Below are 14,345 nucleotides of genomic sequence, written 5' to 3' on the forward strand. Positions count from 1 at the left end.
GACAGCAGAACAAAAAGGAGCAGGCAGCCAGCGAAGGGGCTGGTTGTGGCTGCTTTGCACCTCCTGCTGTTGCTTGAACCTGCTCCTGAGCAAGATGAAGGCTGCAACCCAATCCTGATTTACCTGGAGTAAGCCCCATTGACTATTATGGGGCTTACTTCTGAGCAGACACACCTAGGATTGGGTATTATTTCCGTGTTGCCTCCTCTCTGTGCTGATTGAGGACCAGAGAAGCTTGGAGGAGGTCCTGGCAGGCGGCGTGAGTGAGAATGAGGGAGTCAGGAGCAGGCAAGCAGGTATGAAGCCAGTGAGTCTGCTGAGGCCACCAGCCTAAGAACTGGCTGGCTAAAAGGGTCCTAGAAAGTCCCTTTTCCTTGCCAGTTTGCCTGCAACTCCCAAAAGCGACCCTCTCTGTGTTGCCTTTTAGGGCAAGGGCACTGGGCCACAATAATAATAAATAATAATAATAACTAGGTATTTATGTACTGCCTTTCTGGTCATCAGATTACTCCTCTGACTTTATTCAAGGCAGTTTACATAGGCAGGCGTTTCTGAATCCCTCAAGGGGATTTTTACAATCATAAAGGTTCCCTCTTTTAAGAACCAACAACATTTCAGAATGGATCTTCCTGGTTTGGTCTCACTTCTGGTCTCCAGTTCTCCATGCAGACAGACAAGCAGCTCCATCTCACATGGAGGGCAGCTAAGACGCTTCTTGCTCACACCAAGAGCAGGTGGAATCACTCAGATCGGTTTGCCAGCTGCTTCAAGGTCTTGCCATTCTCAGCCATTCAGGGAGCTGCTAGTGTCCTCAAACTGGCGACCTTTTGATGTTATCTTCGGGTTAACAGAGGCTCTACCCTCTAGACCAGACCTCCTCCCTAGATCAGACAATCCTCTCCATACTTACCTGGGAGTAGTATGGTACTTACTTACTTCTGAGTAGACAAGCCTAGGATTGGGTTTTTGGTCGCATTTTTTTTCTTAAATACAGGAGCAGGCAATTGGCACGTCTCCCCACCCCACTCCCTCCCACAGGAAAACTGCCCCCCAAATAAATAAAAAAAGACATAGTGGAAATGGAAAAGGTGCAAAAGAGCGACTAAGATGATTACTGGGCTGGGGCACCTTCCTTATGAGGAAAGGCTAAGGCGTTTGAGCCTCTTCAGCCTGGAAAAGAGACGCCTGAGGGGGGACATGATTGAGACATACAAAATTATGCAGGGGATGGACAGAGTGGATAGGGAGATGCTCTTTACACTCTCACATAACACCAGAACCAGGGGACATCCACTAAAATTGAGTGTTGTGCGGGTTAGAACAGACAAAAGAAAATATTTCTTTACTCAGCGTGTGGTTGGTCTGTGGAACTCCTTGCCATAGGATAGGGTGACGGCATCTGGCCTGGATGCCTTTAAAAGGGGATTGGACAAGTTTCTGGAGGAAAAATCCATTACGGGTTACAAGCCATGATGTGTATGTGCAACCTCCTGATTTTAGAAATGGGCTATGTCAGAATGCCAGATGCAAGGGAGGGCACCAGGATGCAGGTCTCTTGTTATCTGGTGTGCTCCCTGGGGCATTTGGTGGGCCACTGTGAGATACAGGAAGCTGGACTAACTGGGCCTATGGCCTGATCCAGTGGGGCTGTTCTTATGTTCTTAAATCTCAGAATTGCAGTCAGCACCTCTCTTACTGTCCCTCCCTTCACTCGTCCCCCACCTTCCAAAGGTTCAGAATCACTTGCTTCAAGTTCTCTCCCCCCCAGCTGAATCCTGTAGTTGTTTCACTCATGTCTCTTCACTGCCCCTCAGCCCAAAGCTCTCCACTAGGTGCTCAATCTGACCTCTCTTTGCCAATACTTTCTCGCATAACACTTTAATAACATTTTTCATCCTTTCCAGAATCACATATACTTTCATCTCCAAATGTAATATAATTGTATTAATTATATTAACAATTAATTGTAATGTAATGATTTAATGTAAGTAAATAAACTGGTAGTGTGCCCTGACAATTTTAGTGCCTTGTCAGTGAGCTGAAAAAGATTGAAAATGGCTGATCTAGACACAAGTCCCTGCTACTGAGATCCACCCCTTCCCTCCCCCCCAAACTCCTCCTTTGCCCACAACATCCTCTACTGCCAACTTATCAGGAGTGGTAGACCCTCTGGGAGCCACTGCTGTGCACACCGTATCACTGCTCATTCGTGGCAGGAGCCCAGACGCATGCAACAGCAGCCCAGCTCTTACACTGCCATAAAGAGTTTGGTGCTGCCAGAATGTCAAGTTACGGCAGCACAAGGCCCAGATTGGATTGGGCCCTTAAAGAACTAGTGGATAAAATGCTCAAGTGAAATTCAGAACTCCAATTCAATTTTGTTTCCAAAAATAACAGTTCTAAGTCCATACATAACTCAAGCCATAGCACATGAACGGATTATACTTGTCTACTAGTGAGACAGTGTGATAAGCTATAGGGCTCTGTAGCTCCATGTGAGCCTCTTGCTGAAGCTGACTTCTGTTGGCCCAGAGACTGACATCACCACCAAATTTCCCCAGCCTGCTACCAACTGATAGTTCCCCAGCTGCTAATCAGATGGCTGTTAACTGGCAAGATTTAAAGAATGCCATGGAGGGATAATGGGTGGGGGATGGGAAGGGCAAAAGCAGAGGAGAGAAAGCCAAGACAAGAAAGGGGGAAAATGGAGAGAAGAAAGGTGAGAAGATAAGAGAAGGAAGAAAGGCAGGCACAAGGAAGTGGTAAGGAAGGACTGCTTCAGGGGGAAAAAAATGGCACCTCGGATAAGCTACAAAGGAGATTGGGATTAGCCAGCTGGCTTCTTGCACTTGGAGCAAGGAAAGAGGGCTTCATGCAATCTCCCCTTGCCAGACCCAAGGGCTGCAAATCACTTGGATGAGCTGATTCAGATGGCTAACAGAGCACTTTGATTCCCCCAAGCTGCCTGGGGCATTTGGGACAAGCTTCCACTTGAAGACCCAGTCCGAGACAGGGGTTCCTGGGAGAGTGCCTTGTGGATCAAACAGTCAGAGTGAGGAAGTATCCCATACTTTTGTATGGAACACTTATTATAGTAATGAAAACAACAGCCTCAGCTCAGTGTGCTATCTCCAGTCCAAATATAATTATGCTTCCATGCATCAAGGGGAAAGATGAAGCTGCCCTGAAAGATGGGTACAGATAGTATGAATACTAAAAAAGAATATTCATGTCTTGTCTTATGACCTGATGTTTTAATTTCAACTACAAGAAAGAAACTTGTGGGTAAGAGCCAGTGAGCTTTAATCCTTACGTGAGAGACAACCTTTTTCATATTTAAGGACAACAAGTCAAGAATGTGGTTATGACAGAACAGGTGCAATATGTCCACCACAGTCCAGAAAAACTATACAGAAGTTATACAGCTCTTACTCTCCAGCTGCAATTCTATACATACTTTCTTGGAAGCAAATCCCATTGAAGACACTAGGATTTACTTCTGAGAAGACATGCATAAAATTGTGCCCTAAATCAAATGTAGCCCTTAATGCTAAAGACATCTCCTAACCCAAATTCATACACTCTAGCCATATTACTAGAAATAGTTTGTATACTTATCATACCTGTTCAGTTTCAACAAAATTGGCCACATGACCATCATCATTTGTTCCTCGAACATTAAATCTGGTCCCAGCTCTTTCACAGCTCAAACGTGAAATAATGCAAGCCTTTGCTTGTTTGTGAGCAGCATAAATTGTCCTAATTTCCACTCCTCCACACATGAGACGCAATAGCCAGTCATCACAGTTCACTCCATAATGCTTAAGATGCAAGTGCAGGGACTGGTTCCTATGAAAGAAGCAACTTAGATTAGTATTAACAGAAATAATTTAAGAATGTTACTATAAAATATAGGATGAATAATAGCTGGAAAGTGTTTTTGTTTATTTTGTAACATTATGAGGAAGAGGTCATTTACTGCAAACAGAATCAATTCTTTACAAATGGGGAAAAACAAAATTCAAACATTTTCTAACTTGAAGACATCTTCATTCTGCAGTAAATAATCTTCCAGCATCAGTTTTCCATAGAACAGTGATCCGAAAGACTTTCTTCTAAAGTTGCAGGTTAATGAACAATTGTGGTCTAAACATTTATGAGCATTGCAAGGCTGATATCACCAAATCAGTTTTCGGATAAACAGGAAATAATTCATTGCTGCCTTTTAATTACCAATATTGCTTTGCATTAACACTTATAAAATTGCATTTAAACTTTTTAAATGAACCAAACTACAATGATAAAAAATAGAACTATATTGAAACCAGGGCCACTCCATCCATGAGGCTACTGATGTGGCCACCTCAGGCAGCAGGTTGGTGGGTGGAGGCACAAATCATAGTCTGCCAACATGCCTCCACTGCTTCTCGTCCTCCTTCCACACCATGGACTGGAAAAGGAAGACACAGAAGAAATGGGGAAGGGAGTGCTGAGCTAGAACACTGGAGAGTGGAAGGAGCAGAAGCCGGCACACTGCTGGCTAAGAGGGAAGCAGCATTTAGTAAACTGCCTCAAGCATCCAGAAGTCTTGGGTTGATCCTGATGGGAACAGTCTGGTGAGTAACTTGACAAAACACACACACCGTTTGATAAAATTTACCAACTTACCAGAAGAACCTGTTATCAGTGCTTTGTTCCTGCATGTTACGGTGGGCATTAAGACTAAGATCTAAACTGACTCCTGTAGAAGACCATGCAAAATAAAAATTCCCTGAATTCAAAACTTTGCGGACTTCTGAGATGCGTTCTTCATCGGATGGGTCATTTCGCAATGATATTAAATCAGTGGAAGTAACACGAAAAACTTCAGATTCTTGAATCTTTCCTACAGACATACATCCCGTGACAAGGACTAGATAATGCAGCAATGTGTCTCCTATAAGAAACAAATGTAGTTAGAATGATCATTAGTTTCACAAGACACATTCCTCCCCCACCCCCAATTTTCCAGTAGTGATTTACTACGTATGGTTTGGATCCAGAGTAGCATGAACATAAGTCTACTTGCACCAGGTACCCCTGTCCAATTTCTCTCAACTCCTTCCCCCTGAACACCCCTCCCCCTTATCCTACGCTATTCTGGACAATCTCTCATGTCCTTACCCTCAAGAATGGTTTTCTGAATGATTAGTGCAGGTAGGCAAGTCCCATAGCATAAGCAGACTTCCATTCGATCTGGATCTAAGCCTTAGTTCTTATATTTACAAAGAGACAGTGGTTTATATTTGAAATATTTACTTCAGATACGAGATTGTTCCAATATTCAGGAACATAAAATAGAAGTATTTTTAATAAGTTCTAAGATGCAAATATGCCTAGCTTTAGGGTGAGCATTTTTGTTCATTTTATAATTACTGATAGTGAACATATAGATTACCTGTGAACCTTATTTTTTTTAAAAAGGCTGTTAGTCATGAACATCAATGGCTCTTTTTAAAACACTTCTACCTGAGAAAGCATACTTTCATGCCTCATGTGATTAAGAAGAGTACAGGTCATGTCTCGTTATCTGCTAGGGTTCCGTTCCAGAACCCCTAGTGGATTAAAAAAAAGTGGAAAAATAGATTTAAAGACCCACTTCCAGGTTTCTTGTCCCTCCACTGCTCCAAATGAAGTCATGTCTCAACACTCACAGGGGTTTGATTCTGGGACTCCCTGCTGAAACCATAAAATGTGTTAAATAAAAGCAATTTAAAAAAAATTAAAAGGTGCGTCCCTTTAAAATTGCGGTTTAAAAACAGCTTTTCTTACTGTTGTTGAGAGGCAGTCAGCAACTAGAAATGCAAATGACCCCTTGCCTTTGCCTGGCTCAGTTGAAGAATGGAATAATCACTTGTGTGACTATCTCTCTACAACAGTAAGAAAAGCGGTTTTTAAAAACTGATTTTAAAGAGATGCATTTTCTGCTTCTCCAGGGATCAGCACATTCGTTCTCATTTGCAGTGGCCATTTGCGTTGAGTCAAATTCGTGTATAAAAAATCAATGTATAACAGGGTTGGACTTGTAGTCTAGAAAAGATCATTTAGATTGCTGCAAGAAACTGCACAGACCACAAGTCAATGTAAGTTAAGTAATTGCCTGTTTAAAGGTTTGGCTATATCATGCGTTCTCACAAAGGGGAAACAGAAGGACACTTCTAAACACCAATGAACATCACCAAGAAAGAAGCCAACATGTTCTGATGAGCACAAAAAAGTAGTATTTCATCTTGGTTTGGGTGCTCACATACCAACAAAGAAACTCACTCCCCCAAAAAATCACACACACACGGCATGAACCTGCAAAATAATCTTATAGTTGTCCTTTCATACAAGGAATGAGTCACTCACCAAGATTTAATCTTAATACACCTAGAAGTCCATATGCATCCAATACCCTGGTGTATGTATTCTTGATTGCCTCTTTCTCTGCAGATGCTGTTTAAACAAATGTTAAGACACAATTAAGAATTTCAAGGAAAGGTTTTCCTTACAAATACATTTTAGAAAGCTCCCATTTCCTGGTTCTAAACATTTAAGCAACAGAATAGCCAATTCACATAAATGACAGCATGAATCTTAAGTGCAAAATGCAAATTATTTTGCTATAAAAAGCACCTAGCTTTATTTATTAATATCTGTGGGCAGTTTTCAGCACTGAGATCATGGCAGTTGTGTTTTTCATGGCTAAGCTGCTTTAAAGACGTGACAACATGTCAAGGCCTAAATCTGCCACAAAGTTTTTTGTTTACATCAGTGTTCTTCAATCTTGGAGTTGGGACTCTAATGGGGTTGCAATCCTCAGTTGTGGGGTCAAGGCAACTTACAGGAATGAAAAAGATTCAAGATTACCACCAGGTAAAGAGGAAGGTATCTGGTGTACCCCTTCAGGTACACCAGATATTGTGTCCCAGTTCTGCTCAAGTTCTTAGCAAACATGCTAAAATAGCTTTCACTAGTGCTTCATAATAACTTTTCTCTACTCTCTCATTTGGTTACAGTGAACAGTGCTGGGAGGACACTACAGTGGCAGGGAGTGGGGGGTGGGTGGGTGAATAGGGTCCTGGAAGAGGGCGGTATTGACAGTGGCATCCTTAGTCTCTTATATATTGGGTTATAGCACAAAAAAGGTTCCAGATCACTGGTTTAGGTAACATGAAGAGCTACTTTAGATATGTCTAGCACGGTTTTGAGAAGTCCTCACTGTCTCAAAGGGAGTTAGCTGTGTGGCAAGAGGAGTGCCATTCCAACAACTTAAGCCCCAAACCCCCTCCAGCACGTGAAACTAGCATACATTTTGTTTGATCCTGTTCCAATTGCTTAAACAATATGGCTATATGAGGAATAGCAGCATTAAACCAAAAACTGTGTTTTTAGGTCCTCAGAAGGCCTAAAACTGATGATAAGGGGAGGGGTCCAAGTGCTACCCCCACTAGTGGCACACCGGGGCATTTGCCCCCAACTCCCCCCCCAGCTACACCAGTGCTAAAAGTTCCATTTAACTCAGTGGAACTTACTTCTGAGTAGACACATCCAGCTGTGCTGTCTCCCAATACAAAGAACAATAGTTGTCTAGAATTTAGAAACTGCTTCCACAAAAACAAAAGGTTTATTTTAAAAGCACTCTAAAGAATGAAGATACTAGCACATTTCCTGATGTGCAACGACATGGCCTATAATGCCTTGCTAAGTCATACAAATACTTCCATTCAGCTCAAAACAGTTCTACTTAACTTCAGGAGAAGACATATTACCTCTAAAGATGCTATTCTTTCCACTTAGCTATATTCATAATTCAAACCTCTCAATTGCCAATATTAAGTGTGTATTAATAGAAGTGCTAGATATAAATTTTAAATCTAAAGTCAGCTTAAGGGCTGCCAACTCTTAAGACAATGGCCTCAAAGAACAAGCTTAATTAAACAAGTTCCTTTATTGCAGAAGTTTATGTACATGAAATAATCACATATTCTTCCCTATTTACTCTGATAGTATATACCTCACCCACTTCCCAATTGCCTCCCTTATACCTAGCTCTACCTTGCATTTCCATCTGATAATTCAGTGGAGGTGGCGAAGACCCCAGACAATTCCATTATTGCTGTTCTGACATGGATGAGACCTAACACACTGCAATTTAATCTAGATGAGATAAGGTGCTATTGGATAGACATTTACCAGTCTGGATGAAGGCCTGCAGTCTGAGCTTAATAGGGGTGCACTGTTCCCTACTGATTTTTATGATAGTCTTTACACTTTTATGAAGTATTAACTGGTTACTTTTTACTAGACCCACATGATTACATGTAAATTTTTCAGCTTTGAATAATACTGAATTTAGAAAACTGGAGCCAGCAGGAATCCTAAAACTGGAGGTCTTTGCTTACAGGGAAATCAACATGCCACACAATGTCTAGGAAACACAACCCAAATTAGCTTCTATGACTTTATACTTTGTACTACACCTTCAGCTTTGCTGCTTTATAAATTGTCACCTTTTTCTTGACTTCTCCTTATAGAATGTATGTATTCCAAGCACCAGTAGAGGGAAATTTTTGAACTGCTGGCTTTTATCCCCCCCCCACCAAGAAAAAGACTGCTGCATGCTTCTCTGCCTTTGCAACAACCTGAGAACTTTCAAAATGAAGTGTGGTTTAAGCCAACTAAGGCAGCAATCCTAACAACTTTTCAGCACTGACATAAGGACAACGCAACTCCGAGATAAGGGAACAAACATTTCCTTATCTTGAGGAGGCCTCTGTGACTGCCCCCCCCAACTGCAGGATGCAGCACAAGCCCCACTGGCACTGCTATGTGAGTGCTAGAAAGTTGGTTAGGATTGCACGCCAAGTCTGTGCACAATCAAGTCTCATTCCATCTTAGAATTATTACAAACTGAAGCTTTCTTCCTCCACTATGTCCAAACATCTTTCCCTCAATTTTGGTGAGGAACCAAAAAAATATTAACATCCAGAATAATGAACTTAAAAACTTGCTCACTTCTTCATGACCTTTAAGTAGGCCACATTTAAGACATATTGCTACTTTTGCATCATATATAACATGGTGGACCAACATGTGGCCCTGAGGCCCTTTTTGGCCCCCCCCCACCCCTAAAAGCCTGGCTGCAGTCTCCCATCACTTCCTCATCATGCATGGGTCATGCTGCCCCTTGGCTGCCATAAGCTGGACAAACCTGATATACAATTGGTAAGAAATGTCTTTTCAGTTACCACACAAGCATATTAATCCATTATTTAAATTGTTTGACAGTCTGCGTTCTGAATGCAGGATAACAGCACAGCTGAATATTATGAACTTAAATTCATTAAACATTAACTTAATACAAGTATCTCCACAGAGTTCTGATCGCAAGAATTTGAGGGGAATGCACTTGATTATTTGGGGTTTTTTGTTTTGTCAGCCACTATCCTTGAAGGTTTGCCATCAGAGGGTGCTCCTGAACCCTGCGTTGCTCCAAGAGGCACAGATACAGGCTATAGCCAGGAATCCTTTCACCAGCTTGTACAATGCTTCATGTTCAGGTTTTTCTAATTATCAAGATGACTTGGACTAAATGTATCTGAAAATAATCTTAACAATTGATACTCTATAATTCAGTCCCAGTACACAAAATGTTTCACAATATAACAAAAAAAGGCTAGGATTTTCTTTAAAATACTGAGTTTAGATAATCCTGTACGTAATATGAAAGATAACAAGTTAAATAAAGCTTTCATAGTCTTGAATACAATTATCTTAAATTTTATTATACTGTAGACAAATACAGAATCCTATATTTCAAAAATCCAAGATGCACAAACCACGACTATAACCAAGGCTTGTGGCAGAAAAATACTATCTGTTTAGATGCTGTTAATAGCACAGATATAAAAATACAGAATCAGACTATAATTAAAATGTTAACTAATTTGATTAAAGGGAACAGAGGAGAGTAGCTTAAGAACATACTAGTTTCATAAAAGGTTTGTGTCACTTAAAGCAAACATTTAGGTAAGGCTAATATTAAGAGAATAGTACAACTACTGTAATTCTTGTTTTACTTCCTCAAGTATGAGAATATTATTGTGAAACAAGAGAATTTGTGAAAACACCCATGTTTTTTCTGAAGTATCCCAGACGGGTTTATGCACTTATCCAGGAAAAAAAAAATAGGCACCACTGAAAGGAAGGAGATTCTGGTCTTAATCTCTATAGCATTAATACCATGAACAATGAAACCAGTTGCTGTCATATAACCCCCTCGATTAACTAGCATTTCTGGTTAGTGAACAAGTGCATACATTATTGCTTTAAAACATGAATTTGGTGCTCTATATTGCTTGACACATTCTATAATCTGTATGTCCAATATCATGCCAACAGGCCTTTCTACTTTGTATAAGCTTTCTGTAAGGCCTGCTAAAGCAAGTTGCGAGAAGGAATTTCTTAACTCTTTGGTTTCTTTGAGACAATCAGTTTCTTCGAGCGACATATTTTGAAGGGATAATATTCAATGGGTATGGTAAGAACTCCTGATTCTAGAGGCTAGTTTACCTAGAAACTGAAGTGCTGAACAGATGAAAAATGAAAATAGGTTTAAACGACAGCTTTCCTGTAATTCTTTTTTAACATACTGCCAGAACAGATATGGTGACTCAACAGTTCATCTGTTTTCACTGGTAATAATTTTATCAAGTTAACCGTCTGGTTATATTTGAAGGGTTTTTTTAAACTTACACAGCACAGCCACAGCTCCCGATTCAAACATGAGACAGTCTTCCTTATTTCTGGCTTCCACTATCACACTGAATGGTGGTGGGTCCAATTTATGATAAATACGATAACCTTTACTGAATGCCATTTTTCCTTTGTCAGATGCAGAACTGTGTGACAAAGTACAAAAAAATTAATAAGTTTCCTCAAGTTTCTAACAGCCATTGTAAAACAGTCAGAACGAATTTACAGGATAAGCTGTAACTTATTATTCAGTTACGTTCACCAATATGAATTCAAGAACTGTACTGGAATGAACCTGTACTCCAGTAGTCACCCCAATGAATACAATACATCATGACTAGCTGGGAGAAATCAAATCAAAACAATAACTGATAAATCTTACTAGTAGTACACAATTAGAAATATCAAAAGATATTCAATTAATATTGTTCTGATGAAATAAGTATTCTGTTAAATAAGTTAACAGTTAAAACATTCAGAATAAAATAATAATCAAAAGATTGATTGCTTTGGTGAGGCCAAAATATGCATATTTGCATCAGCTACTTTGCCCATTATATATTTCAAGACATTAAAGAAATAGAAATGTACGGTAGTCTACCTTCTTGGATAGCATTCCTAATGAGAACTGTACAAGCAAAAGATGGAGGAAATCAGTATCTTGCTGAAGACCTACTAATTTCCGTGCATTGTTACAATATCAGAATATACTCTTGCTACAAGAAAATTTAAGGTGCTAACTCATGAATAGATCTAGTATGAATCCAAATCCAATTTGCCACACACAAGTAAATGACAAAGCTTGCTGCTTTATGCAGCAAGCGGCCATGCATGCCCACCCTCAAAAAGGCAATCAGCAAGAGAGCACTTCGAACTGCTTCTCAAATAGACTAGCACATCTACCAACAAGAATTCCTGTGCTACTACATTGTGCATATAAATTACAAATGCACAAACAGCAGCACCACAAGATCACAAAAAGCTGTCTTACAAAGTCAGACTACTGGTCTATTTAGGTTAGTATTATTAACAGTCTGGCAATGGTTCCCTAGGATTTCAGAGAAGTGTCTCTGCCCTATCTGGAGATGCCAAGGATTGGACTTGAGAGTCTCTTGATACACAACATGTATTCTACTACTGAACAACATGACACTCCCCAGAGGGTACAAAAAAAACTGTATAGAAATGAAACCAAACACTAGATTGTAAGGGAGAACATTACAATCCAGAGAACATTAATCCAAAATAACAATTTGAAACAGAACATTTATAATGAGAACATAAGAGGGGCTGTTGGAGATATAAAGTATATATGGATGGAAATGTAGATTTTAGAAATAAGACAAAAAGCTGTAAGTAATTAGAATATTCGACTTTGCCTGTGCTACACTATTAGAGGTTTTTTCTGTATTTTAATGTTATTGTTCTTTTCTCCTTTCATTTTATTGTGTGCGTTTTTTCTTTTGTTATAATAAATAGACTTTTAAAGAAAAAACCAAACACTAGGAGATGCACCCAGCCTAATGATAACCAAGGTGACAAGGTCAGTCATGTTTCATTTCCAATATAGCAAACACACAAGAGGAATGGGCAAGAACTGGTTCCTTGTTTTACCTACACCGTTTCTATTTTTTATGAGATTTTTATCACATTATTTGCTTGTATTTTATGCTGCTGTTTGTTTTTGTTGCTTCTCATTTTTGTATTGAATTGTTTTAGTATATTTTGTGTATTATGATTTTGATGCATTACAAATTGACTTGGGTGCTTTATTATGGGGGGGGGGAAAGGGGTAGAAACTGATAAATAAAATTGCATCCTGACATATTCCAAGGACTTAAATCTTTTTTTTAAAGTTAGTATAGCAAGTTTTTATTCTTAAAAGAGTTTCATATTTCATTACTACAATACATTCCAAGTATTGTATACTCAACCTACTCAGAGCTTAGCTTAAGCCAAGGATCAACACTGCTCAGCTCCAAAACATGATACTGCATTTGCTTCACTATCGCCTGCTACCTACGGGAGGACAGTCATCCAATCTCTCGCAGCAAATTTTCCAGACATTCCTACTGCTGTCCTACACTGATATACAAAAATACAGACTAAAGAGCAACACCATCTAGTCTAGCCTAAAGATCAACACCATCAATATTGGGAAATATTAGCATGTCATTTGGAACTGTCTCCAATTCCCTATTTCAGCTGGGAAACCAGAATCAACAAATTGAACACCTCATCACATTTCCTTTTACCAACTAAGCACTGGGCACACAATGTATTTAACTGTACACAAGAAGAAGAGAATGTTCATCTAATAGCCTCAGACACTCAACAATTACATTTTTAATGAGGTGCACAAGCATCTGCTTTGTTAAACAAGCAGGAAATGTGATATAATAGCATGAAATGAATGCTTCCCCCCCCCTTAAAGTAACATTTTGGTATTTGCTTCTTGTCTGAATCACCGACAACCTGAGTGTGGAAAAAGGCTGCTCAGGAAACTAATGATAATGATTCTGTTCAGAAATGAACAGAAACAGAACATGATCACTGACAGTAGCAGTCAGGGAAGCACAGCAGAGAACATGTCCTAATCTCTGAGCATCCCTGCCTGCAATGGATGGAGCCCACTGGGTACCAGTCCAGCCACCTAAAGCAGTGGTTCCCATCTGTTCAGAGACTCTAGGGGCTGCTGCCTGATTTACAAATGCCAAGGAGTGTATCTATAATGGTGATATCACTATAACGGTGATATCATGCTAGCAGTGCTTCCCCCTCCCAGCAGCAGCTTTGTTTAACCCTTGATGTACAGTCTAACCTGCCCTGTCAGTTCTGCGACCCAACAAAAATTGGGTCACGACCCACTGGTGGGTCCTGGAGCCACAACTGGGGAACCACCGACCTAAAGAGATGCTTCCCATGGGCATCCTGCGCGGGGAACTTCCCTGCCCCCTTTCCAGGGAAAGTCTGCGGCTTTCCCGAGGCGGGGCGGGGACATCCAAGTGGGGGCTCAGCTCTCCCACCCACACAAGCCCCTCAGACAGAGCGGCGGCAGCCACCGGCATCCACGCAGCCAAGGAACGAGAGAGCGCCCAGGGCCAAAGCCTGCCCACGCTGCGAGGAGGCAAGAGCGGCAGAGGCTGGCGGCTTTCCCCGAGGAGCAGGGGGGTGGGTGTGAGAGCCGCCCCGCGAACAAGACCTCCAGCACGGCGAGAGCGAGGCGAGGCCAGCCCCGGAGCCCCGGAGCCCCTTCGTCCTCCCTGGAACAGACCGGGGCGGGCGTCGCGCCGGGGCCGCCGCCGCTCAAGAAGCCTCCATCTTGCGCCCAGAGCAGCGTCTCCCTCTCTCTGCCTCGCCCTCCTCGACGGCTCTGGCAGCTCAGGTAAGGCGGCCCGGCTCGCTAGCCAGGCGGGCTCAAGGGTTGCTCTGAGGGGGGCAACCAGGCGGGGGGAGGCTGGCGCCTGACGTCTCGCCTAGTCCCGCTCGGCTCGGCTCAGCTTCCCTTACCGGCTCCTTCGCCACCTCCAGGGGCGCTTCTTACTGCCACTGTCTGAGGCGGCTGC

At 41.5% G+C, this 14,345-nt stretch overlaps 1 protein-coding gene across 5 annotated transcripts in view; it reads right to left on the bottom strand.

Annotated features, from left to right (window-relative positions):
* Positions 1 to 14,345, bottom strand: part of SYNJ1 (synaptojanin 1) — a 69,156-nt gene extending 54,811 nt beyond the window's left edge. For 3 of the 5 annotated variants that reach the window (XM_066619079.1, XM_066619076.1, XM_066619073.1), the window contains exons 1-5: positions 14,290 to 14,345; positions 10,780 to 10,925; positions 6,391 to 6,477; positions 4,669 to 4,936; positions 3,624 to 3,849 (exon numbers count right to left, since the gene is read on the bottom strand). In XM_066619079.1, the coding sequence (XP_066475176.1) occupies positions 3,624 to 3,849; positions 4,669 to 4,936; positions 6,391 to 6,477; positions 10,780 to 10,903 (705 nt within the window). In that variant the 5' untranslated portion in view covers positions 10,904 to 10,925; positions 14,290 to 14,345. Of the gene's footprint in view, positions 1 to 3,623; positions 3,850 to 4,668; positions 4,937 to 6,390; positions 6,478 to 10,779; positions 10,926 to 13,684; positions 13,715 to 14,053; positions 14,265 to 14,289 lie in introns of those variants that run through there. The other 2 variants (XM_066619074.1, XM_066619075.1) reach the window with 2 other exon arrangements.

Source organism: Tiliqua scincoides, chromosome 3, assembly GCF_035046505.1.
Source record: "Tiliqua scincoides isolate rTilSci1 chromosome 3, rTilSci1.hap2, whole genome shotgun sequence".
Lineage (NCBI taxonomy): Eukaryota > Metazoa > Chordata > Lepidosauria > Squamata > Scincidae > Tiliqua > Tiliqua scincoides.